Below are 24,267 nucleotides of genomic sequence, written 5' to 3'. Positions count from 1 at the left end.
ACAAGCACAGCAGAGAGAATTCCTCTCCAATACAACAGCTCCGGGGTTCTTGGATAGAGCTTGTGTGGTAGTCTGGTATTGGTGGATGTGAGTGAAGTGAGTGCACGGACAACGTCCCATCCAATCCCGGACAAGGCATTTGAACATCAGCCAAGCTCGTCGTCGTCAATTCATCGTCGCCTTTGGACCGTCGCATACCCAATTCACATCCAACATGGTCGCCGAGCTCAAGAAATTGGCCACTTCGGCTGCCGGCAAACACGCCGCCTACAAGAAATACACGGTGCAACCGACCGGCATCTGGAAGCGCATCGGTGACTTCTTCGCTGTCGACCCCAAGCGCTCCTCGGGTGTCCCTCTCAACCCCCAGTACCGTCTGCCCTCGCCTGGTGCCGTGGACCCCAAGCTCTATGATGACCCAACCACCGTTCCTGCCGCCGACCTTGCCGAGAACCCTTACTGGAAGCGCGACGTCCGCAGACAATACCCCAAGCTCAGCGTTGTCAAACAGCCCGACGTTGTCGGCCTCTTGACTGTTGGAAGTGCTCAAAATCCCAAGGAGAATGTGCTGCAAATTGGCGATGCTGGTGCCAAGCAGTTGGTCTCGCTGAAGGAGGAGGGTGAGAAGGGTCTTTCGGCCTTCTTCCAAAAGGACAACAAGGCTGGTCTCAGTGTGCTGGGCCCCAACGGACTGCCTCCATTCCCTACCTCAAGATACCCTTCCTCCACTCCCAAGCGCTATGAGATGCTCAAGGAGCAGTCTTACGCCTCAAAGTACGTGCCTCAAGTGCCTTTCATCATGCACGCCAGGTTTACTGACTCGCTACAGCTACCCTTGCAGAACTTTCGAATAGATGCATCGAACATGTACATTTTATTTTCCTTAGACGTTCCAAATTCGACATGCCTTCAAACACTGCCTCTTATGAATTTCCCGATTGACTTGAAAGAGACAAAGTTCTGATTGTCACAAAGCATGGCACGTGCTGTTGTAAGAGTGTCCAACGTAGGCAGGCACCACCTTCCTAGATTTGCCTCGATTTGGTCGAGACGGGCAGGCACGCCCAAGCTAAGCGTCGCGACCTGCGTGAAATCTGTCTCTCTCGCAATGATCTCTGCTAACCTACATACCTGTTCAATTGCAACCACAATCGAATATCATGGCCACTGAATCCGACTCCCCGAAGCATCTTCAGCCACTTGACCTTATCTTCAGCTGTAACATCTGCCATGACTCCATTAGTGACATGCCCAGCCCCTCACCGGATGAGAAAGAACTCGAAGGTATCCGAAAACCGATCGCTAAGCTTTGGATGACCGAATGCGCGCATCTTGTATGTGCAAAACACCTCGAGGGTGGAGGTAGGCTTGAGCGCTCTCTGCTTATGATATGAACCTTATGTGGAAAACAGCTCCTCCATTCCATCCCGCTGGACAACCACCCCGTGCCGTCTGTCCGGTATGTGTCAACAGGCAGAACAATCGCGCGCTTAAGCAGATGTATGCCGTCAATGGCTTCTCCAAAGGTCAATACGATTCGGAGATCCCTCAGCACTTCTTCCAATGTCCGCCTGTAGCTCTTGATAGTAAAGAGGGTGGCATGGACGCGCTACGGGTATGGTGCCAAATATGCAGTCTTCTGCGAATTGCAACTAATAGTGGTTCAGTTTCAGTTCCTCGGCCTCGTCACATATGGAATCGCAGTCGCAACTAAATATCGTAATCTGCAGACGGCACACTCTCATCTCAAAGACCAAGCAGACCGAATGAAATTGGAAAAGACGGAGGCCGAGACAGAAATCCAAACATTAACCGAGCGAATTGCATTGGCAGAGGAAGCAGAAAGAAGACGCAAAGCCAGAGAGCCTGAGATCAAGCATTATCTTGAGCAGTTTGCCCTGGTGAAACAGTAAGTCTGGTCAGCTTTAGCTTCGATACTTGCTGACTCCACCAAATAGAGAGCTAGATCGTCGCAATGAAGACCTGAGTGCGCTCGGTTACCCTCCCCCTCGATTCGATTACACCTTTCCTCCTTCGCGATTGTTTGAGGATGATGCGTCAAATGGCCGAGCGACAACTTCACACACCGGACCTAGCGAACGCGCTGATCGAGCCGATCCGAGGATTATCGAGGATCATATCCCCAGTGTCTCGAGCACTACTCTGCGGGCCGATTCCTCAAGGACATGTAAGGAAGACAGAGTAAATGGCAAAAGAACAACTTCTAATATCGTGCCAGACACCGAAGACGACATCCAGAGAACCGGTAACAAGAGGCAAAAGATAGCCGACTACCGCTACATACCGCAACACACGCAGAGCCCGTCGAGGAATTTACCAGCTCAGAAGCGGCCTGGGATAAGGCTTCCGCCCGCATCATCCCTCACACAGAGGATCACTTCCAGAAGCACACATTTTCAACCACCACCTGTTCCGTATCAAACCAACAATTTGCAACCCACTTTTGCCAATCGAAGCGACGATGTATGTGCTGGTCCTCAGGGAATGAGTGCTCAGCATGAGACTTGGGTGCCATGGGAACGTACAGAGGCCAATCACGAACCCAACACCAGGTCTGACGGTCCGCCCTATATGAGTGGTGCTTTGCAGTCAGATGACTCGGACTTCGCGAAACCAGCAGCACCATTCAGGCCCCCGAAGCAGCTAAAGAGGAAGATTCAGCCGGTCGACAGCATCGATGATGTCTCAAGGTCTGACTTCATCACTTCTGAGCGACTCATATCGAGCATACCGTCTCATCAGCAGTATGATACTGGAGGAGATACTGAGTCCTTGCCACACAGTACGCTCAGACAGCCACAGGAATCGTATAGTACCTACCTAGCAGCTCGCCAGCACCCACCGCGTCCAGACTATCATCAACAACACCAATCATTCGAGCAATTGCCTATTCAGAGCATCCTACCAAGGGCAAATCAGTCACCGTATCGTGCATCGCAAGTTCGATACGGCGCCTTTCGACCATCGGCCGATCGTCCATCGAACAGACCTTATACTCCATCACCACAACAACACAATGTTATACAACATTCAAATAGCATCTCGGTGACCAGTCCTTTCTTCCGAGCAGACCAGAGGCGTAACCCGAAACACCACAGTATTTCATCTCCGATGACCCAAAGGACGTCTCACCAGACGATGCCAAATTTCAAGATGGCTCACCCTCGGAGACCTGCACCAAGCAGCTCTCAATCACGATCTCAAACAATGAATGGTCTCTCTCTCGTCCAATACCCGCAGCTTGGTCGAGAGCCCGCTTATGACTTCGACGTACCATTTGATGGTTGTGTACAGGAGTTGGCGACCCGAAGTTTGAGAGATTCCAATGGTTTATTCGTGAGACCAGACATGCACCAGAGTTCAATGCCAATGGTTGATTCGAGACACGGAACGATGCAGTCGTCCCAATATTCTAACCGACCTCGTCCATTGCCTTCTAAAGTCCCGTCTTTGGCATCGAGCATTAACATTCCTCAAGCTAGGAAAGGGCCAAGTCATGACGGAGCACTAGCCGATATACGGGGTATTAAGGGCGGCTCAACGGCGTCAAGAGCCATGTCGAGTAACATGTTCAGCTCTAGAGCAGGTGTCTTCTCCAGCTCTCGACGCAGCGTGCGGCGATGAGGTATTGGTTCTGTTGCTTTGCTGTCCAGTAGCTTTCTTTGTAGTACTTGTTGCAGTTTGTGGTTCAGGGATATTTCTCTCGCGGTAGAAAGATGGCAATTTATCCGGTGCGGTTAAATGGGCAGACTGAGCTCCCCACATTCGTCATTCGTCACCACTATTTAACCCCACCAAGGCGAACTGGACACAATAACGTGGACAATATAATTATACCAAGCCAAAGTACACAATAAAGTGCCCTGCATCCAATCACACAGCAGAACTCAATACCGGTCACCGCAACAAATCATGTCTCGTCCAGGAGTCACCCGTACCGCATCAACCAACCTTGGCAGTGGAAATGGATACAGAGTGCTAGATGGCAAGGTTGCCATTGTCACTGGCGCCTCTAGAGGTAAACATAAATCGACCATGGAGATTCAGGTCGAACGATTGCTGAAAAGCACTCAGGTATCGGTGCTGCGACATGCGAGAACCTCGCTTCCAAGGGCTGCTCTCTGATCATGAACTACACCTCCGACTCGTCCGAATCTATCACGACACAATTGGCCGAGCGCCTCCAGAAAGAGCATGGAATCAAGGCCTTGCCCGTGCAAGCCGACATGGGCACTGAAAATGGCCCTGCACATCTCGTCGCCACAGCACTGAACCACTTTGCCCACCCCAAGACACGCAAGCTTCAAATCGACATCATCATCAACAATGCTGGCGTTGCATCCAATCGTTCAATTGAGGACTGCGATGCTGACGACTTTGACTTTGTCTACCGAGTCAACGTCAGAGGCCCTCTTTTCCTCATGAAGGCTGCTTTGCCCTACTTGCCTACTGACCGCAGTGGCCGTATTGTCAATGTTAGCAGTGTTAGTGCTAGCTGTGGCTTCAGCCAACAAAGTGTCTATGGAGGCTCAAAGGCTGCCGTCGAGGCCATGACACGCACCTGGGCTCGTGAGTTGGCCGAGAGAACTACTGTCAACGCCATCAACCCGGGCCCCGTCATGACTGGTAGGTGTCGCTGCTCTTGTTGCTTTTATCCCAATGCTGACCCTAAATTCCCTCGCAGATATGTGGAGCGGAGTCACAAAAGAGTTCCAAGAGGGTATTGCACCTTGGCTCAAGAACACACCTCTCGCAGCCGTCCGCCCTGGCGTTGACAGCGACGACTTGGTCAAGGGTGCCGAGGTTGCCGGAGGCCGTCCTGTAAGTCATGCTACACTATACTTTGGGAGCGAATCTAGGAAACTTATTTATGAACCAGGCATACGAATCCGAAACCGCGGGAGTCATCGCTATGCTCTGTACCCCCGATGCTGCGTATACTACTGGCTCTGTCATCAGTTGTAACGGAGGTTTCAAGTTCAGCGTATAGATGAGTTTAACGAATTCTAGAACCTGTGAGACACTGTGGCAACGCGGCGTGCATAATTATTCGCCCATGCATCAAGCTCACACAGCAATAGAAGTCTCAGCAACAACCTATATTCAAAACTCTGCTTCACCTTGAATATTATTTTGGTACCTCGAGAGAATCTCCCGGAAAAGATGTGTCATGACAAATAGGCTTGATACTGGCTAAAGACGTGATGAAGGTTATACAATGCAAAGGCGAGCGAATACTTCAGTGAAATCTACTCTGGCTCTGTATGCCAGTACCCGATCCATCCCGATAACAAAACAACTGGCGTAAGTATAATTCTGATGAGAGCGACAAAGCAGTATCCCTCTCAAGGGATATCTGCATCCGTGATCGAAGTCTCAGATGTGCTCAACAACTTCGCAAGCTCCTGTGTTTGGGTTGCTCTAACGACCTCCAAAAGATCTCTAGTGCTCTTGCGGATACTTCTTCTAGAATCCACCGACAACAGACTGACACTTCGCCAGTGTCCCTTTCTGTCATCAACTACAGTGACCGAGGGGAAGTGGCGAGTGATCGGAGCGGAGGACAGACGCTGTTTGACAGACGGGACGGTCAAGAATTCGACCGTAGACATATTCGAGTCAGTTTCAGGCGACCCGGTAGTGACGGGTCCACATGATGTATGGTCGCATCCATCTGTGACATCGACTCGCTCGACTTCGGAGTTGTCCAGAGACGTCGGAAGCTGCACATAGGCTTGATACATGCGAGACAATCTTCGTGCACTCAGTGCTCTGTCCGGTTCTGCGGACTTGTCCTCGACATTTCCATCGAGCAAATCAGGCACAATGGACATATCCTCTGAGCTGTTCCCCAGTCTCAACTCAGTTGCTGCCTGACTATGCATAGATTGTGATTCATCGCGAGGATAAGAGATACCTGGGGCGTGTCCTGATTGGGACTTGTCTTCACACAAAGCTGACTTTTGGCAACGGCGATGGAGGGCTCCAAGCCCCTTTTTGTCGTTATGGCCTTTCCCTTCGAGATGATCTGGGCAATCCGAAGATTGATCTTTGAGATCTGAGTGCGGGGACGAAACTGGATGTACTGGTAGCACTGGAGGCAAGACTTCGAGTTCTGGATGCTCAAGCCTACCACCTGTTGCCGTGGACGACCGGCGGTTACGAGCCGCCGAGGAAGTAAGAAGATTAGAATAGTAGCGGAATACTGTCCCGAATGGCATCGACCGCGATTTCGCAATCCAGTTTCTTCTTTTGGTATTGGCCAGACGTGGCCAGCCCTTATGCGATTTCGTTATCTCCTCGACTGAGATTGCTTGGTCAACGTTGCATGGAGTTTGACCATGAGCAAAGTCTCGACAGATGATGCTATCATGGCGTCCGGCTGAACTACAGCGTCGTTCTCGTGTATGCGATGGATATTGACTCCAGGAATGTGGTGGAGCGATTGCGCGGAGGTGTGATCTGGTGTCCTTTGTCATAGCGGTGTCCATGGTCCAGACAGTGCTGCGTTTTTTGCCACGAGACTTGGAAGATTCGGCAGCAAAATCTTCAGAGGACTTAAAATCTTGCATACTTTGACCTCTGCGAACAGCTGGTGACTCTTCAGCTTCTAACGGGTCAAGTTCTTCAAGCGTTGCTGTAGCCAATCTAGCTTCGCTGGTAGATTGGAAACCGAAAGGGCTCGTGAAAACAGGTATATGACGTGGATTTGGTGCTGTCTCGATCTTCTGGTTGCTTGGACGGAGAAGGGCCGCTTTCTCTGCCTGGTGTTGTAGCAACGCCTTTTCCATCAAGGCTTCTTCCGTTCCCTTTCTGCTAGGACTCAGAAGAGGGCTTGCACGGCGTATGGTTCGCTCCGGATAATCACCTTGATCTTCAGTTGGGTCCACTTCGATCTTTGGTTTTCCCAAAGTCGATTTACGGCGACGGTTGTCACCCACAACTGAAAGGCTTCTTTCGTAGTTCACCAAGGATCGACGTGACTGCAAAGATGGAGTGGCGGCCGAGGAACTGATCGAAGGTGAACTGGCAGGCCTGAGCTCCGCGTTATCAGTGAAGCTGGCCGCTCGCTGAGCGCCTCGTGGCTTAGAGGAAGATGGCACTGAGAGAAAGTCTTGAGCATCCCTAGTACCGTCATAAGTCTGATTGAGTAAAGACAGGGTCCGACCACCAAGCAGTGGCGTGCTGGTACTTCGAAGCTTTGATCGTGTGAGTCTAGGAAACAGTAGTTGCAAGACCGAGCGGCGCTTCTTGGTAGATTTGGGAACAGTCGAGGCATTGTTGAGGTCCTCCTTGAATTTACTCAGCTTTCCGAGACTTCCGGAACTGTCACTTTTTGGAAGGGAACACATCGTGTTGTGGTCAGGCCAAGCGCTGATGCATGCTGAGCTACTCACCGATACAGACTCTCTAGGATCAGTGTGAGAGGCCGAAACACTTGCTATGAAGCTGATGCCAGTGGACACAGACATGACCCTCTCTGCTTGGCAAGCAGTATTTTCCTTGCCCTGCTTAGTGAGCTTGGATACGTTAGGGGCCACCGATTTCCATTGGACAGTCTCATGCGAGGGATCAGAAGCGCGCTCCTTGGCTGGCACGATCGGAGCCTCCAAGGCAGTGCTTGGCCTGCGACTGTATATGGAGGAAGACTCGTCTTCGAGAACCTTTTCCCAGGTAGAAGGCCGAACCGAGGCAGCAAAACCAGAGCTGGATATGCTCTTGCAGCGTTCAGGGCCCACAGAGGAGAGCACGATGCTGTTTAGGCTTGCATGTGTATGGCGGTTTTGTCTGTCTGGCTCGCTCGCACTTGAAGCTACTGAAACTTGCGATCGTGTACGTAGATGCTGCGAGATTTGCATATCGTGCAAGTGCAGCGAAGCGGTCGAGTCTCTAGACAACGTCTTGTGCTTGTCTGTGCTTCTTGACTTGCCTCTCACCAGTTGCGGCTGACCCAGGTCTGAAGATGATAGTTGAGGACTTGTGAATTGTGGACCGGCAGAGTTGGGTGTCTTCAAGAACTGCACGGTACTCGTTTGTATACCTACCGGCGACGATTGCCATATGTCGTCCGCGTTCATGAAGGTAGGACCAGGTAGATGGACGGTGAGAGCACCTTTGAATTCCTGCTGCATGTCGGAGGAAAGTGAACGTCTCAATTGTGATGCAGAGTCTGCCGAACAGGATGCAGGAGGCATACTGGCTGACCGGCGTGGCTCATCTGGGCCAATGATAGAGCGATCAAGGGGTCCAGCGGATCGAATGGGTTGCACTGAATTCGCATCCATCATGGCGCACCTGTCGTTCGCAAGAGAAGCGAGCCGAGACCCGATCAAGCACAATGACTGAGCATCATCATCGTAACTACCAGCAAGTTCCGGCAGGCCATGCTCCAGCCGTTTCCTCGGCAACACATGAGGCCTCAGATCCAACTTTCTTGCCGAATGCTTGTGGAATTTATCTGTCACTAAGCTCTTGCGACTCAACTGTCTGCGCAGCTTGTTGGTGAAGCTTGGTGAATGTATGATACTCTCGTCAACTTCAGGCTTACGATGACGGATTTTGAGGGCATGAGGATGATCCTCTGGCAAGGAGGCAGCAACAAAGATACGGCGAAGCTCAAGGTCGTCTGCTGGATAGAGTGGTTGGGTTCTTTGCGTGTGGTCATCTGCGGTGTCTGTAGTATGGTTGTTATGGGCAAAGTGTGTCTTGATGTTGGCCAAAGACTTGAAGGGCCTGACAGGCCTCGGAGGTGTATCGTCAGGCGACTGTGATCTCAGAGGCGCAGTACAGCAAAGCTTTGCTGCGGCCATTGCAGATATAACCCTATTGGACGAGGCAAATTGAAGATAAAAAATGTGGACTTCGAAAGCAATGTGATAAGAGATTGATGGTGAGCAGACTTCCAATCAAGCCAGATCAACGCTTGAGGCAGGCGCCACGGATGCTGCTTTCCTACCTCGAATACTCAGGGCAGCTCCAACTTCATGGTGTTTGATATTACGCTACGCAGGAAGGTGCGGTGCAAGGTCAGGATCATAAAGATCCATCGTGCCGAACACCTCTTTCTACAACTACAGAATGAACACTCTCTATCCACACTCTGAAGGGTGTCTTTCTTACTCCTCGTGTGCCTGTGCAGAGTTGTGAATATTACACCCTCGTCGTCGCGTCGTTGGTATACGAGGAAAGTGGTCGAAGTCTCGAGACTGTCCTGTCCGTGCTCAGCCAATCAGAAGACTCAGGGCAACTGACGCTTTGTGTCGGAATGAGCAACTCCCCCAGCTCCGGGATCGGCCAAACGAGAAGCTCGTGCCAATGAGGGCAGGCGGCGATGATTCACCGAATGCACAGCATTTTGTGGAGAGAGCACAGAGGGTCCTGGGTCCAGATTGATTGCGAGATGCGCGGGCATCCGGTGAGTAATGGCTTTGCGTGTTCGGCCGCTTGCAGAAGAAGCATGTCAAAAGGCTACGTTGCATGGAGCACAGAAGAGGGCCTGTTACGAAATACCATGAGAATGTACGAGTAATTGTAGAGGTGAAAGCGAGTTAGGTGGCAGGTTAGCGCGTTCTGGGTCGAGATCTACATACGCAGGGTGGGCTTGCGATGGAGTCATTGGAATTCAGCCAACACCCAGTCGACAACAACATCAAGCTCTCATGCTGCAAATCAAGCAGTCAAATTATACAGAGACATCGACACAGATAAAAAGACAACTGCTCGAGGAGTGGGAAGGAGCAGTCATGCAACGTTTTTGATACCAGGTCGAGAGACAAGACCAACAATGGCGTGATGGCGCACCGCGGGGTCTCTTCAACGTTTCCAGTGAGAGTGAGCGAACTGCTCCGCAGTCGACGTGGTCTAAGCGCCATAGCGAAAATCTGCTGAGTACTTAAACGTGCCTGCACTGCTGTCCATTGTGCCTCCATCCGCATCTCCCCTTTCCTCTTTTCCTGTTCATTTTCCTTTTCACACATCAGCAGCCATGGTTCAGTCTTCGATCTTGGGTTTCCCCCGTATGGGACGTCTGAGAGACCTGAAGAAGGCCAACGAGGCATACTGGGCTGGCAAGCTGTCGAGAGACGACTTGCTCGCCGAGGGCAAGAGACTCCGTGGTGAGCACTGGAAGATCCAGAAGGACGCCGGTGTCGACATCATCCCCAGCAACGACTTTGCTTTCTACGACCACGTCCTCGACCACATCCAGATGTTCAACGTAAGTCTCCTGTTCCCCACCCTCCCTGGCTTCGCTCCACGCTTTACCCCAGCATACTGACCCCATACCAGGCCATCCCCGAGAGATACTCCAAGCACGGTCTTGACCCTCTCGATGAGTACTTTGCCATGGGCCGTGGTCACCAGCGTGACGGCATTGACGTTCCCTCGCTCGAGATGGTCAAGTGGTTCGACTCGAACTACCACTACGTCAAGCCCACTCTCCAGGACAACCAGACCTTCAAGCTCGCTTCCAACCCCAAGCCCGTCCGTGACTTCCTCGAGGCCAAGGAGGCTGGCATCACCACCCGCCCCGTCCTCCTCGGTCCCGTCTCCTTCCTCGCTCTTGGTAAGGCCGACCGCGGCCAGTCCGTTGAGCCCATCACCCTCCTCGAGAAGCTTCTGCCCGTTTACGAGCAGCTTCTGCAGGAGCTGAAGAAGGCTGGTGCCGAGACTGTTCAGATCGACGAGCCTGTCCTTGTCTTCGACTTGCCCACTAAGGTCAAGGAGGCCTTCAAGCCTGCCTACGAGAAGCTCTCTGCCGCTTCAGGCCCTGAGATCGTCCTTGCTACCTACTTCGGTGACATTGTCCACAACTTCGATGTCGTCGACGCCGCCTTCAAGAACCTCTACGCTCTCCACGTTGACCTTGTCCGTCACCCCGAGCAGCTCCAGCAAGTCATTGACCACCTCGGCCCCAAGCAGATCCTGTCTGCTGGTGTTGTTGACGGCCGTAACATCTGGAAGACCAACTTCAAGAAGGCTATCGAGGTCGTTGAGACCGCCGTTCAGAAGCTCGGCAAGGACAGAGTCATCGTTGCCTCCTCCAGCTCTCTTCTCCACACCCCCCACACTCTCGCCAGCGAGAAGACTCTTCCCGAGGAAGTCAAGGACTGGTTCTCGTTCGCCTCCGAGAAGGCCGTCGAGGTTGCCATCATTGCCAAGGCTGTTACCGAGGGCCCCGCCGCCGTCCGCGAGCAGCTCGAGGCCAACGCCAAGTCCATGCAGGCTCGTGCCTCCTCTGCCCGTACCAACAACTCACAGGTCAAGGAGAGACAGTCCAAGGTCACTCCTGAGATGCACAACCGCCAGTCTCCCTTCGACACTCGTTACGCTCAACAGAAGGAGCACCTCAGCCTTCCCGTCTTCCCTACCACCACTATCGGTTCGTTCCCTCAGACCAAGGAGATCCGTCTGCAGCGTAACAAGCTTGTCAAGAACGAGATCACCGCCGAGGAGTACGAGAAGTTTATCGAGAAGGAGATTCAGGATGTCGTCAAGATCCAGGACGAGCTGGACCTCGACGTCTACGTTCACGGTGAGCCTGAGCGTAACGACATGGTCCAGTACTTCGGTGAGCGTCTCGATGGTTACGTCTTCACCACCCACGCTTGGGTTCAGTCTTACGGCTCTCGCTGTGTCCGTCCCCCGATCATCGTCGGTGACATCTCTCGTCCTGCCCCCATGACCGTCAAGGAGAGCAAGTACGCTGCCAGCATTAGCAAGAAGCCCATGAAGGGTATGCTTACTGGTCCTATCACCTGTCTCCGCTGGTCTTTCCCTCGTGACGATGTTCACCAGTCGGTTCAGGCTCAGCAGCTTGCTCTTGCTCTTCGTGACGAGGTCGTTGACCTTGAGGCCGCTGGTATCTACGTCATCCAGGTTGACGAGCCTGCCCTCCGTGAGGGTCTTCCTCTCCGTTCCGGCAAGGAGCGTGAGGCTTACCTTGACTGGGCTGTTGACAGCTTCAAGCTCTCCACCGCTGGTGTTAAGGACTCTACTCAGATTCACAGTCACTTCTGCTACTCTGAGTTCCAAGACTTCTTCCACGCCATTGCTGCCCTCGACGCCGATGTCCTTTCCATCGAAAACAGCAAGAGCGACGCCAAGCTTCTCAAGGTCTTCATCGACGAGGCCTACCCCAGACACATTGGTCCTGGTGTCTATGACATCCACTCTCCCAGAGTTCCCAGCGAGCAGGAGATCAAGGACCGTGTTGAGGAGATGCTCCAGTACCTCAAGCCTGAGCAGCTTTGGATCAACCCCGACTGCGGTCTCAAGACTCGCCAGTGGAAGGAGACCAAGGAGGCTCTGGTCAACATGGTCAACGCTGCCAAGGCTTTCCGCCAGAAGCACACTTAAACACACAACAACATCACTATGCATCCATTTGAGATGACAGTACCATTGGGATGACAGCACTCAACAGCTGCATCATAGCGTTCATTCAACAGAGATACCCCATTTATTCAACTATAATGATTGCATGACGGAAGGAGTTCAACAAAAGGCTAGGGAATCGGGTCAAAAAGTTATGGACCATTACGATCTCAACGATCGAATTTCATGAAACGGCGTCCATTTGATTTGGTGTTGCCTAGATAGTTATCTGCAACAAATTGACATGATTTCCACATTGTCAACATAACATGTTCTTGCCTCTGTGATGCCGTTCGCCTGTGACTGAGAGTAAAATTATGCATTCGCGCCAAAAGATTTATCAACGTGATGATGATAACGACGGTGGTGATACACTAAGTGGCATACTCAGAGCCAATCTGACCAACTCCGGGTGGCCTTCTCTCCAGGCAATCTGCAATCATCAATCTGTTGTCTCGTGACATTCTGATATGCCTCGACAGGAATCCAACCAATGTAAGCACGATCACCGAAACCACCAATCCAGTAGATATCTTCTACGACGAGCCTGACCCAGCGGCTTGTATGGATTCGATTTCCTGGTAGCCACGCCACGGCATCTGGGTGGTTCCTGACAAAGCAGGCAGAGAGGGCGACCTTCGAAGCATCGTCGTCATTGATATCTTCAAGACGACCAACAAGAGAAAACCTAGGCAAGCTAGCAGCGCTGTGCCAATTTCCATCTTGCGGATGCCAACGCAAGCTCAAAGTGATGTTACTGCCGGCTGCAACGTTCTTGAAAGAGGTAGCGATGTCCAAAGCAAGGATGGTAGGATTGCCACTATCAGGCTCACAATCGGCATAGTAGTCCATCAAGCCGATAGGAACACCCCCAAGACCACTGGGTCGCTGTTCCAGAGTTACTGCATCTTGACTCGTCGAGGAATCAGATGGGAAAACTGTCGACAAGGTGCCAATATTTTCCAGGTGAAGTATGCGGCGTGCTTGAATAGCAGACTCGTGCACGGTAGGGATGCGGAAGCCCGAGGTTGCCTCTGGTGAGGGGTTTGAGAAGATGTACTGACTGCCAGGGAGCAGTGAGCTCACCGATGAGCCCACCAACGCAAGGCCAACAAAGAGTGAACTTTTGAAGTGCATTCTGTAAAAGACAAAGTGATGTGAGAGTTGTTACAAAAATAATCGAGACGGCAAACAGACATGATACCTATCTTCAAGATGCAGATGATGGGACGACTTTGCCAAGACTGGCGAGCGATGATTGGTGGATTAAGCGAACAGCCCTGCCGGCGGTCTAACACAGACTCAACTCATTTTTGCCTGCACTTCTCTCGAAGGACGACCGACGACAACTTGCGCCAACGTGAGTACGCCCATTTTTTCCATCTCAGCCCATCTGCTCGACGCTCGAAACTATCGCCGTCTTTTTCGCCATCAATTTTGACCCAACTCTGAGCGAGCGACAACGACTGACCTTTGTTCGCCACCCACAGGCAACCTACATCCAACCTTTCAAGTCATCCAACAATCCCCATAACTCGACAACATGGGTAAGGTCCACGGTTCCCTCGCTCGTGCCGGTAAGGTCAAGTCGCAGACTCCCAAGGTACGAATTCTCCATCGCCGCTCCGCTACACATTTCAACAACCGCCACCCATCGCATCCATCAGCCCGGACCCTCGGAACAGCGTGCTAATACAAGTGCGCTATCAGGTTGAGCCCCAGGAGAAGAAGAAGACCCCCAAGGGCCGCGCAAAGAAGAGAATCACGTACACCCGCCGTTTCGTGAACGTCACCATGACCGGTGGCAAGAGAAAGGTGCGCACCACATTCGATCTGCGCCTTCTGGTTGCAACAGGCGCTGACAAGGCGATAGATGAACCCCAACCCTACCTCGTAAACGAATTCCGGATCTGGAGTTTGAGAGATGGGGCAAAGACGGGCACATGGATAGCACACAGTCTGGCGACACCCTCGATTCATTACTGGGCGGCCAGACCGTTTCCTAGCCCTGGCATCCATGATGATGATTCAAAATTCTGGCGGACATGCATGGCTAATCAGCTGCTGTTCGTAAATCGGAACAAATGTCGCCGCAAAGACTGGTTTATATCTGGCGTCTTTGGTAGCTTTTTCACAACATCGGTTACGTCTTCTGAACACTCATTGCTCAAGTGCTTTCTCGTCTTCATGTACTCTTCGTCCTAGCATCAGAGAGGATGATCTCAACGATGCAGTGTGTAGCTTGCCCAATCAACCAGCCAGATATACACAACACTGTCTCGATTGATGTCTTGATCCTCTGTTGTATCAATCTGAATGTAGCAAACAGAAAGTGATTAATCCGAGATGCTGCTGAATACATGAATAGGCTGTGATGCATCTGTGGAACTGTGGAATAGATGCTAATAGTTCCTGAGGGATACGTCACTGAGAGCTGAGTGCTTCCCCAGGTTATGCGCAACCTCGTCCATGCGCTGAACATCATCCGTCTTCACAACTACAACAACCACACCAAACATCACACCGTCAACATGTTCAGCGCACTCAAAGGACTTTTCAAGGAAGTAAGCCTTACTGATCTGCGCCTTGACCGACACTCTGTTCGCTGACTGACGCCCACCAGGCTGGCGTCAAGGACGTAATCACCTTGTTCCACTCGCCCAAGTCGCCTGCCTCGATCCGCGTCCACACTCTGCTCAAGCAGACTGCCGGTGCTGCCCAATCTACCGCCACTATCGACCAAGCTTCTTCCCATCCTCAGCAATCCAAGATTGAGAGAACCGACTTCGAACTCGGTCTGTAACCACCTCCGGCAGCAACCTGAAACACCTGCTCACCTATGTCGCTTTACAGACGTTCAAGAAGGAATCCCAACAAACGATCAACTTACGAACATCTTCGAGTACCTTGGCCAAGACAAGATTGGAAGCGTTGTCGATGGCGCCTCAACTCCCACCGAAGCTTTGAGAAAGCTCAAGGAGAACGGAAGTCTTTTCCAGAGACCGCTCGTGGTGGATTGGGGCAACGGACGTGCTGGTAATCTCGTTTCCCACAAAAGATTGTTACATTCAACCCTCGGCTAACACATACGCAGTAAGCGGAGACAACGAGTCTGAGATTATGAAGCTGCTACAAACCCCTCCCAAGGCCTAAGGACACTGCACTGGCTAATCACAATATCCACCTTGGCCCCAAGCAGTTTCTCAACATCATCTGTGTAGATCACCTGTGTGCAACGGGAGGTCGCCATGAATCAAGATCGCAGCCGCGCTCGGCACTTTTCGAGACACCAACAATCTTATCTGAGATTGGGTGGATGAGTCGTTCTTTGGATGTTGAGATCAATGCTCAAAGAATATGCTCAGTGAAGAAAGCGGAACATGAGAATACTAGAGGGTAGCTGCAGGGCCGGGAGTGGGTGAACAAACGGAGCATTCTGAGGTAAAAGCATTCAAATGCAAAGCTATCTGTAAAAACAGCATCGAATCTCTCCGTAAGTAAGACCGCTCAATTGTGTTCCGACAATCTTTGGTGCGCACCAAAAAAGTGTCTTGTGTCTTTCGGCTTCCAAGACAGAAGGTGCTTGTTTGTCGTCACTTTCAGACAACAGACGCGACTTTGATTGCACCTTCTTCACTCAGACAAACGCCCTCGCACCTTGACTCTGTCTTCTCACTCCCTCAGCCTTGGTAACACTCCTCCGAACCACACTTACACCGCTCAACTTTTAATTCTTCACGCTTCTACGACGCATTCATTGTTTTTGCGCACTCCTCTCCATCGACACTGGCATATGCGTGCTCCAGCGCTCCAGCTACTCAGCACCTCATCATCTCAGTGCCCCAGTATCTCAGCGCCTCCGTATCTCAGCATCTCAACAAGTCAGCAAGTCAGCGCCTCAGCATCTCAACAAGTCAGCAACTCAGCGTCTCGACACTCCACCACTACAATGGATCAATCAGAGACGTCGGAGCGTGCCGTGTACGTAACACCTCATGATGGATCCATAATCCTGCGACAGAATGCATATGCCGATCTGAGACCTTTCATTGAGCAACTATGGGAAGATCGTCGCGCCATGTGCTGCAACATCTACCTCGATGAGTTTCCGCGTGGTACTGCCGGAAAAGGCGCCACCAAAGAAGAAGAGGATGCATTCCTGCTTGGATACTTTTCTGAACGCGAATTCCACCTTCAGGGCGGTCGATTCCTGAAGCAAGTCCTCTACGCCATCGCCAAGTTTAACGAAGACAGCGTCCTCTCTCACGCCGAGAAGTGGTGGAGAGAGTACAACTTCTGCGCCAGCTCTGGTATGGACGCTGCTCAGATAAGACAAGTTCTTGACTTGCATCAAGCAGCCAATTTCCCTGATTCCTTCTTGAAGCGCGTCGTCCTGCTCATCAGTGATGGCTTTAGACGTTTCTATGGCCCACAGGACCAGCATTCTATTGACGCAGCTGAGTCTGCTGTAGAAATTGTGCCAACCACTGCCGAGCAACACTTCCAGGAGCAGCAGCACAGGCACAGAGCAGTCTCGATTCATGACGATCATGTCAGACACGGCAATGGTCGTCCACGCCAGTTCCATAAGAAAGAATACCGTGGTCGTAATCGCCGTGCTTCGATGAGTCCAATGATCACGCCACTACAACACATGTCTCCCAGCTTCCCTGAGTTCGATGCTACAGCCCAGTCTTACACACCAGTTGTTGGCTTCCCAATGCAACCCGATGGTCCGTTTGTTGGCTACTATTCGCCTCCGACGTATGCCCCTGAACCTCGCATGCCTCCTGATCTCCTTGGATCTGCTTACTATCCTGATACCATCGTGCATCAACGCAATGGCTCATTCAGCCAGCGCCCTCGTCCGAGATTGGTTGACCCACACTCATTTGCACGATTCGGTGAAGAACGTTTCGCTCAACAGCGTTCGTATGCGCCTCCATACAATCAGAGAGGCAATGGCCATCGGTCCTCTTTCAACTCTACTAGGCCTCGCCGATCGTCGCTTCGCTCTGGTGATGCATGGCAAGGCAGGCAATTCGAGAGAAGAGTTTATTCCGACCATCGCGCTTATGCCCATTCAACCGAACGCAACTACAGAACTAGAGAGCACCGCTCTTACTCGGTACAAACTCAAGAGAATGCCACAACTATCGAGATCGAGAACGATCACAATGCGTTGCCATCGTTATCTGAGGACAATTCTGTCGACAAGGAGTTTGACAAGCAGGATAGTTCTCCCAAAACTACCGAGGATGACAGTTTCCAGACTGCCGTCGAGACCCCCACTGCAACACCCACTGAGAAATTAGTGTGTAAAAATGCACAGTCTGTTCCCAACTCGCCTCATAGCACCCTTGAGAGCGATGAGGACGCACCTGATGCTATCTCCCCTGATGATTCTTCTCCTGATGGTGCTTCCTCCGACGGCATTTCCCACGACGATGTTGTCGCTGATGGTATTTCTCCTGTAGGCAATCCTCTCTCCGTCGCACCGTCCGAGAAGGAAACGCTATGCCAGAATGCAGAGTCTGTGTCACCCCATGTCACTACCACCACGGAGAGCGGAGATACCACAGATATTGTACCCAGCGGCCAGCATTTGACTACAGATATCCATACATCTCAAAGCACAGCTTCAAAGCCAGGTCCGAAGCAGACTGAGTCTTTCAGCCCTTTCGCACGCCGAGCAAATATGAAGAAGGACTCCAAGCAAAAGTTAGGAAAGTCGAAGAGTAAGGCCAAACCTGAGCCGGTGAAGCCGAAGCAATCGATGGTCGATACTCCAGTGAATACCGGTGAGCTATGTCAAGAGAGTATTGAAACTCATGAGAGGGATGTCGATGTCGACAATTCAATCAGTGCAAGCGCGAGCTCCTTAACAGAGATTCGCACAGAGCACGCTGAGAACGACAACATGAATGTTGAGAACCCCGGACGCTCAGAGCCTAGGAGTCTCCAAAAGCAAGACGACGACCAATCGAAGCACCACACAGACTCGGCTACACCACAAATGCTTTCGACGCTGTCGTCGGTTACCGCACTTCTCAGTGGCGCACTGAGTAGTATGAGCTCAAACAAGTCGAAGAAGGGAGACGATAGCTCCACAGCCTCCGTGCAAAATGAGGTTCCAGCCGCTGCACCCAAGAAGAAGAAGTCAAAGAAGACCAAGAAGAAGAAGAAGGTTAAGACTACCACTCAAGCCCCTGACGGCGACTCTACCGAAACCCTGGCCAACGAGACACCTGTCGGATCTCCTCCTTCGAGCAAGACGTTTACCTTGCGTGAAAACACCAACATACTCGATACTCGTCTGTCGAGCCTGAACATCAGAGAAGGCTCGATTGTTGAGCTTCACGAGAATAAGATTGGCTACCGCACCCATCTCCCTGACCAGCAACAAGAGAACCTCTCTTCTAAGCACAACGAACTGGTGGAGCAATCAAGACGTAAGATCCAGGAAATGCAGGAGCAAGAGAAGCTGCTGAAGCAGAGGAAGTAATGGACTCATGTTGTTGTGCTGATAGATAGCTGATAAGCAGTCGATGAGAAAAGCAGGAGATGATTAGCTTGCCACGAATGTTACGATTGTTTGTTCTTCCATAATCTTTTTATTTCACATGAGCACATTTTTACCGCCATTGCATCGTATATCATAACTCAGGCACGCAACATTATCGAAGTACGCTAAGAGCTCTCTTTGTGGACACATATCTGACCTCGACTTGGGCAATCCTACCGCGCGCGGCCTTTAGTAGGAGCGTTGAAGTTGAAATACGAGAAGTTTTTATTTGAACAACTTTTTGAATGTATTGTACTCGAATCAAGCTTTGGGATATCATTATGCGTTTAGTAGTCGTCACCTCTGCTCACGACCTCCTTGCAGTTTGGTCTCAACAAGATTGTCTGTGGACGAGTGTTGTTAGCGAAGAGGAATTTCGCAGAGACAGAAAATAATCTACTTACGTGCTCATATTGTGCAGTGTAAGAGCCCTTGATGTCGACCAAAGGAGGGTAGTCTTGCACGATACCAGCCTGAACGAGGTTGTTGAGCTGTAAAACGACGTGTCAGTTATGCTTCACTGGATATGTATGTTCGACAGAAAATACTCACTCCAAGCAGATACTTGTCGTGGCCAAGACGGTCAAGATATCTTCTGCAGAAGGGCAGAGTGCCAAAGTTCTTCTCGATGCTCTTCAGCAGCGTCTTTGCGCTCGTCGTTCTGAGAGGGACTCTTGGTGCATCTGCAACCTTTGCGTAATGACTGCACTCCATATCCTCCCTGACGTAACCCTTGCCGGTGGAACCGAAAGTCTCAATGGCAAATGTCTCTCCTTCCTCCATCTTTGTCTGGTCACCTCCCTTGACAATGGGCACGCTCTTTGTTCCGTGGATGGACCATTGTCTGATGTCGTGGCCGTTCAAGTTGCGGATACACTTGATAGGGAAGGTCTCGCCTCCAATCTCGCACTCGTATGATTCCATGGCCTCTTGAATGGCGGCGCCAATGTCGGACATGCGTACATCAATACCGGCTTCCCTGATACCAGTGTTTGTTGCATCCTTGACGGCGGCGAGCAGGTTGTCGTAGGTGGGGTCAAAAGACATAGTAAAGGCACTGTCGACGATGCGACCGTTGATGTGGGCACCGAAATCGACCTTCATGACATCTCCCTGTTGGAGGATTGTCTTATTACCAGCATTGGGAGTGTAGTGGGCGGCGCAGTGGTTGATGCTCAGACCAGTAGGGAAACCCATGCCTCCTCTGATGTTGTCGCCCTCTTCAAGACCTTGATGGCCGGTCAAGTGGCGCACGCCATTCTCGATACCCTCAGCAATCTCGGTCAAGGTCTGTCCGGGTTTAATGTTCTTCTGAGCCCATTGGCGGACTTGTCTGTGAACTTCGGCGGCGTGACGGTACTCGGTCAGGTAGTCGTTGCTCATGCGATCAAGGTGTCTCTTCTCCTCGTCGGTGGTACGGTAAGAGTTGTCGTCGATATATTCGCAGATCTCTCCTTCGGGGAATGCGCCATTGGGGAAGAGTTGTGCGATAGGAACTCGTGGAGGGTTGGTCTGGCCCTTTGCGGTTCCGCTGCCGGCCTTCTTCTTCTTTCTTGGCTTTCTCTTCTTCTTTTTCTTTGCAGCACCTTCCTCGGCTCCGTCGTTGGCACCTTCGGCATCGTCACCCTCGTCTTCAGAGTCGTCAGCGTTGCCCTCGGCGCGCTTCTCTGCTTCTGCGGCAGCTCCTTCGGGCAGGTTGCCCTTGGACTCCTCCACTGGATGTAGTCAGTATTGTAATCCATGAGCTGGCGCAAAATCAGTAGGCGCAATGTGAGGCATACATTTAAGGGCTTCCACGCCGTTGGTTGTACTGTCAACGGCAGACATTTTATACACGGAATACAGAGATCGAAAAGAGTAAAAGTCGCACCAAAGAAGCTCTCGGGCGTGCCGCTAAAGCCAAGCTTGAACGCGGAGATTGAGATTCAGATCAGATTAGACAAGCAAAAAGTCGACGTCATCAAGGTTGAACCCATCCATGACCATCATCCATATTCGCACTGTCCGAGACGGAAGACACATCTACCCTGAAAGATACGCGGAATGAGGCATGATCCTCCGCCCAATTCAGTTTCGTCCTGCGAAAGGACCTTCTCTGCCGCAATTCCTGCTCAAGCAACAGCCTCTTTCCCGTCGCACCTTCCACGCCTCGTCCATTCGCCGTGATGCTGGCCTCCCTGATCACTATGCGACCCTGGGCTTAGACTCAACTGCCACTGCTGGAGATATCAAGAAGTCAGTTTACTTCCTTCGACCAATCTACAATACTAACAATGCGATCACAGACAGTTTTTCCAGCTGAGCAAGAAACACCATCCCGACCACAACCCCGACGACCCAAAAGCCGCCGACCGCTTTGTCAAAGTCTCCGAAGCCTACCATGTCCTAGGCAGTGCTGAGAAACGTGCCAGCTACGATCGTGACTTCCTCCGCGCCTCACAACCCTCCTCCCATCCGCAAGGCTCCTACAGCAGTACCGGTCCGGCAGGAGGCCGTCCAGCCACCGGTCTCAGTCGACGACGCACACAGTTTAAAGGTCCGCCTCCGTCCTTCTATCGTAGCGGTGGTTGGGGCAATTTCAGCCAGAAGCGATCAGAGTACGCCTCACAGGGCTCCCATCAGCACGAGGCTGCTGGCTCCAGCGCACATGATGCACCTGGCACTGGTCCTTCTGGATACCAGGCTGGCTTCAACAATGATGTGCCGCACTTTGATCGCGACGGTCACTTCCGCACTCAAGACAATGTCATGAAGAATAGACACAAGGCTAGGCGGCGAATGGATGGTGTAACCACAGACGACATCCTTGGGAGCACGAGCATGCTGGTCAACTTCGTCCTCTTGAGTGGCGTACTGGCTGTCATTTTTGGCGTTAGCGGCTTCTTGTTTAGAAAGAACAACGAGAAGAAGAAGACTCCCGCTTGATAGATGCAATCTTTCTCACACACATATACTCACGTTGCACCAGGAAAGCAGGGGTTGTGTACATTTTTATACTGGGGGCTTTATTACAATCAGAGTAGAATCTGGCAAAGAAAAGGTGCATGGCGGTTGTTGCTTGATGCCCGCTCTCTATCATTTCTCCTCGAAAAAAAGAATACATGACGCATGTCTACATGAGTAAAAATTTTAACCCTCGAAGACGAAGCTGGTGCCGATCTTGTGGCCAGCCTCGTTGAGCTTGTTGGTGTCGAGCGAGAGACCAACACCGAAGGTGGTGCCAGCGTTGAGCTTGGTGTTGTAGGCAAGGGCAGCAATACCGCGGTCGTTGATCTTGGCCTGCAGAGCATATCGTGATTAGTACATGGCAAAAAAACCGCGTGATTTGGAAAAAATAGGCTTACCTTGGCGAAGGACAGGGGGTCGAGCTTGTACTTGGAGGCAACCTCAAGACCGACGCTCTTACCACCCTGGAGGTCGTAGGTGGCCTTAGCACCAGCCTCAACGTTGGAGTTGACCTTCTGGTAGTAGGAAGCAGCAAGAACGCTCAGGTTCTGCATGGCAATGAGGGAGGCGGTGAAGGTAGGGGCCTGGTAGCCGAGACCAGCGCTGTAGCGGGTGATGGCGGCCTTGGAGACGTCGTAGCCAGCCTCAGCACCGGCAACGAAACCCTCGTGGCCGACAGTGGCGTCAATGAGGGCGTTGATGTTACCAGCAGCGCTGTGGTCGAGGAAAGCGCGGGCGTGGAGGTTGGGCTGCTTGAAGGTCAAGTTGAGCTTCTGGGCGGCCTTGCTGGGGGCGTTGGGGTTGAAGAGGTTCTGGAACTCGGCCTTGACGGGCTGAGACATGAGGCTGGCGAACTCAACCTTGGTGTCGAGGAGGGCAGCGGTGGTCCAGCCCTGGGTAACGGTGATACCTGGTTTGTAGTGGTAAGTAAGATAGACATGATGTTGCGGTGAGAGCGAGGGCGGTTCGTCGGGGGTGCCAGTCTTCTGAGCAACAGGAACGCTGACAATCATGAGGTACAGCGACTGGCGCGCAGAGACCGGCAGCGGGAAGAAAAGGCGGCTCATTTTCAAGAAGTGCATACCCTGGGGCTTAAGAGTGTATTTGCCCTCGAGCTGTGACGTTTGTTAGCCGATTTGCTGGATATAGACAGGCGAGGACAGCGTACAGAGGCAGTGGTGGCACCGTCGAAGGCCTGCTTGCCCTTGACGGTGACGTTGGCGCCATTGGGAGCCTTGAGCTTGACCTCAAGGTTGGCTGGGTCGGGCTGTTAGTGAGATTTTTCTTGCGGTCGACCTGGAAGGTGCAACATGCCGGCCTGGGTGTGGTAGAAGTCCTTGTTGATGAGCTGGACGCATGTCTGTCAGTCTCCGGGGCTCTTGTTGCAGACTCAATGGCACACTCACGTCGTTGGCGGCCTTGCTCAGGTCACCGTAGGCGGGGAGGGGCATGGCGACGATTCTGGGAGCGCCGACGCGGCCGTCGAGGGGCTTGCTGATGTCAGAGAAGTCGGGGGCGGCCATTGTGTGGTTTTGAGATGGAGTCGGATGGGGAGGTAGATTTATAGAGGTCTCTGAGATCAAAGAAGCTATATGGGAGAAGCCACAGCAACAGGACGAGGAGGGAGATTCCACCTTGGCCCGAGCTTGCGCCGCCTTTCCAGCTTCCCTCCTGTTCATCCCGATTGGCGCGTCCACGTGGTGTGCCTCAGCCGCGCGACATGCCTCCTTGCCATACGCCAACTCAAGTCTCCACGAGTCTATGCTGGTTGTTTCGGCCTTGTACAAGTGCTAAACTTTTGTTTGAAGCCTGTCAGATTAAGCAGTACATGTTCCATTTGTCCGGTTTCATGAGCCTACAACTCTAACTAGAGCAATACCGATCATTGTTCGACCAAACACAACCACTTACGGCACACACGAAACACGCACGTTTAACTGATCCCGAAAGATTGCAGATGACCTTTCACTGAAACAATATGAAGCACAGAGAATAAGATTGTGAAAGTAATGAGTGATATGAGACGATACGAAACATTTTGGCGGTCAGCCTTTCGCCAATCCAGATCCATGCCACGAACTAATCAGCGCTCTGCCTTCCATCTGTGGGTCTCACTCTCAGCGCCACGGCTAGGATGCAAAGTTGAATCAGGTCTTGTGATGGCTGGTGGGAATTGCGCCTCGAAGTCGTATGGTGCTGAAATGTTGACTGGCAGTGGAGGTCCCATGCTCTCCTTCTTGCGGCTGAAGAACTTCTTTTTGCTACACCAGGTAGCGCGAGAGTACAAAGAAGGAGAAATTGGCGCCTGTGTATGTATTTGCGGTTCAGGCGAAGGACTGCGGTACGAAGGCAAAGTATAC

At 51.9% G+C, this 24,267-nt stretch overlaps 12 protein-coding genes across 12 annotated transcripts; 8 read left to right on the top strand and 4 right to left on the bottom strand.

Moving 5' to 3' along the window:
• Positions 1-214: 214 nt before the first annotated feature.
• On the top strand, positions 215-854 carry M437DRAFT_84614 (NADH-ubiquinone oxidoreductase 21.3 kDa subunit; the record flags this gene model as incomplete). The annotated part of the gene is made up of 2 exons (XM_041028133.1): positions 215-774; positions 830-854. The coding sequence occupies 2 exons, from the start codon at positions 215-217 to the stop codon at positions 852-854; spliced, it is 585 nt and encodes a 194-aa protein (XP_040879953.1).
• A 306-nt stretch (positions 855-1,160) lies between these two features.
• M437DRAFT_32569 (uncharacterized protein) lies at positions 1,161-2,766 on the top strand (the record flags this gene model as incomplete). Its single annotated transcript, XM_041019235.1, has 5 exons — positions 1,161-1,362; positions 1,413-1,615; positions 1,668-1,909; positions 1,959-2,188; positions 2,240-2,766. Coding segments are annotated over 5 exons (1,404 nt in total), but the record flags the coding sequence as incomplete, so codon positions are not given.
• A 1,167-nt stretch (positions 2,767-3,933) lies between these two features.
• On the top strand, positions 3,934-5,011 carry M437DRAFT_48341 (NAD(P)-binding protein; the record flags this gene model as incomplete). The annotated part of the gene is made up of 4 exons (XM_041021641.1): positions 3,934-4,039; positions 4,096-4,647; positions 4,706-4,842; positions 4,901-5,011. 4 exons carry the CDS (start codon positions 3,934-3,936, stop codon positions 5,009-5,011), a joined length of 906 nt encoding a protein of 301 aa, XP_040879951.1.
• Positions 5,012-5,366: 355 nt separating this feature from the next.
• M437DRAFT_48889 (uncharacterized protein) lies at positions 5,367-8,831 on the bottom strand (the record flags this gene model as incomplete). The annotated part of the gene is made up of 1 exon (XM_041021742.1): positions 5,367-8,831. One exon carries the CDS (start codon positions 8,829-8,831, stop codon positions 5,367-5,369), a length of 3,465 nt encoding a protein of 1,154 aa, XP_040879950.1.
• A 1,175-nt stretch (positions 8,832-10,006) lies between these two features.
• M437DRAFT_48704 (cobalamin-independent methionine synthase) lies at positions 10,007-12,378 on the top strand (the record flags this gene model as incomplete). Its single annotated transcript, XM_041021709.1, has 2 exons — positions 10,007-10,237; positions 10,309-12,378. 2 exons carry the CDS (start codon positions 10,007-10,009, stop codon positions 12,376-12,378), a joined length of 2,301 nt encoding a protein of 766 aa, XP_040879949.1.
• A 405-nt stretch (positions 12,379-12,783) lies between these two features.
• M437DRAFT_48527 (uncharacterized protein) lies at positions 12,784-13,533 on the bottom strand (the record flags this gene model as incomplete). Its single annotated transcript, XM_041021682.1, has 1 exon — positions 12,784-13,533. The coding sequence occupies one exon, from the start codon at positions 13,531-13,533 to the stop codon at positions 12,784-12,786; it is 750 nt and encodes a 249-aa protein (XP_040879948.1).
• Positions 13,534-13,939: 406 nt separating this feature from the next.
• On the top strand, positions 13,940-14,293 carry M437DRAFT_48214 (ribosomal protein S30; the record flags this gene model as incomplete). The annotated part of the gene is made up of 3 exons (XM_041021615.1): positions 13,940-13,999; positions 14,107-14,211; positions 14,270-14,293. The coding sequence occupies 3 exons, from the start codon at positions 13,940-13,942 to the stop codon at positions 14,291-14,293; spliced, it is 189 nt and encodes a 62-aa protein (XP_040879947.1).
• Positions 14,294-14,927: 634 nt separating this feature from the next.
• On the top strand, positions 14,928-15,549 carry M437DRAFT_66150 (uncharacterized protein; the record flags this gene model as incomplete). The annotated part of the gene is made up of 4 exons (XM_041024689.1): positions 14,928-14,960; positions 15,020-15,191; positions 15,250-15,432; positions 15,491-15,549. The coding sequence occupies 4 exons, from the start codon at positions 14,928-14,930 to the stop codon at positions 15,547-15,549; spliced, it is 447 nt and encodes a 148-aa protein (XP_040879946.1).
• Positions 15,550-16,189: 640 nt separating this feature from the next.
• M437DRAFT_66149 (uncharacterized protein) lies at positions 16,190-18,901 on the top strand (the record flags this gene model as incomplete). Its single annotated transcript, XM_041024688.1, has 1 exon — positions 16,190-18,901. The coding sequence occupies one exon, from the start codon at positions 16,190-16,192 to the stop codon at positions 18,899-18,901; it is 2,712 nt and encodes a 903-aa protein (XP_040879945.1).
• Positions 18,902-19,248: 347 nt separating this feature from the next.
• M437DRAFT_84607 (peptidase M24A, methionine aminopeptidase) lies at positions 19,249-20,788 on the bottom strand (the record flags this gene model as incomplete). The annotated part of the gene is made up of 4 exons (XM_041028132.1): positions 19,249-19,305; positions 19,366-19,452; positions 19,514-20,676; positions 20,743-20,788. The coding sequence occupies 4 exons, from the start codon at positions 20,786-20,788 to the stop codon at positions 19,249-19,251; spliced, it is 1,353 nt and encodes a 450-aa protein (XP_040879944.1).
• A 223-nt stretch (positions 20,789-21,011) lies between these two features.
• M437DRAFT_48469 (DnaJ-domain-containing protein) lies at positions 21,012-21,886 on the top strand (the record flags this gene model as incomplete). Its single annotated transcript, XM_041021671.1, has 2 exons — positions 21,012-21,196; positions 21,247-21,886. The coding sequence occupies 2 exons, from the start codon at positions 21,012-21,014 to the stop codon at positions 21,884-21,886; spliced, it is 825 nt and encodes a 274-aa protein (XP_040879943.1).
• Positions 21,887-22,090: 204 nt separating this feature from the next.
• M437DRAFT_49051 (outer mitochondrial membrane porin protein) lies at positions 22,091-23,358 on the bottom strand (the record flags this gene model as incomplete). The annotated part of the gene is made up of 6 exons (XM_041021767.1): positions 22,091-22,240; positions 22,306-22,817; positions 22,992-23,022; positions 23,076-23,164; positions 23,204-23,255; positions 23,314-23,358. The coding sequence occupies 6 exons, from the start codon at positions 23,356-23,358 to the stop codon at positions 22,091-22,093; spliced, it is 879 nt and encodes a 292-aa protein (XP_040879942.1).
• Positions 23,359-24,267: the final 909 nt, after the last annotated feature.

The sequence above is a fragment of the Aureobasidium melanogenum genome (genome assembly GCF_000721775.1).
Source record: "Aureobasidium melanogenum CBS 110374 unplaced genomic scaffold scaffold_10, whole genome shotgun sequence".
In the NCBI taxonomy this organism is placed as follows: Eukaryota; Fungi; Ascomycota; class Dothideomycetes; order Dothideales; family Saccotheciaceae; genus Aureobasidium; species Aureobasidium melanogenum.
This window is presented reverse-complemented; position numbering and strand designations above follow the sequence as displayed.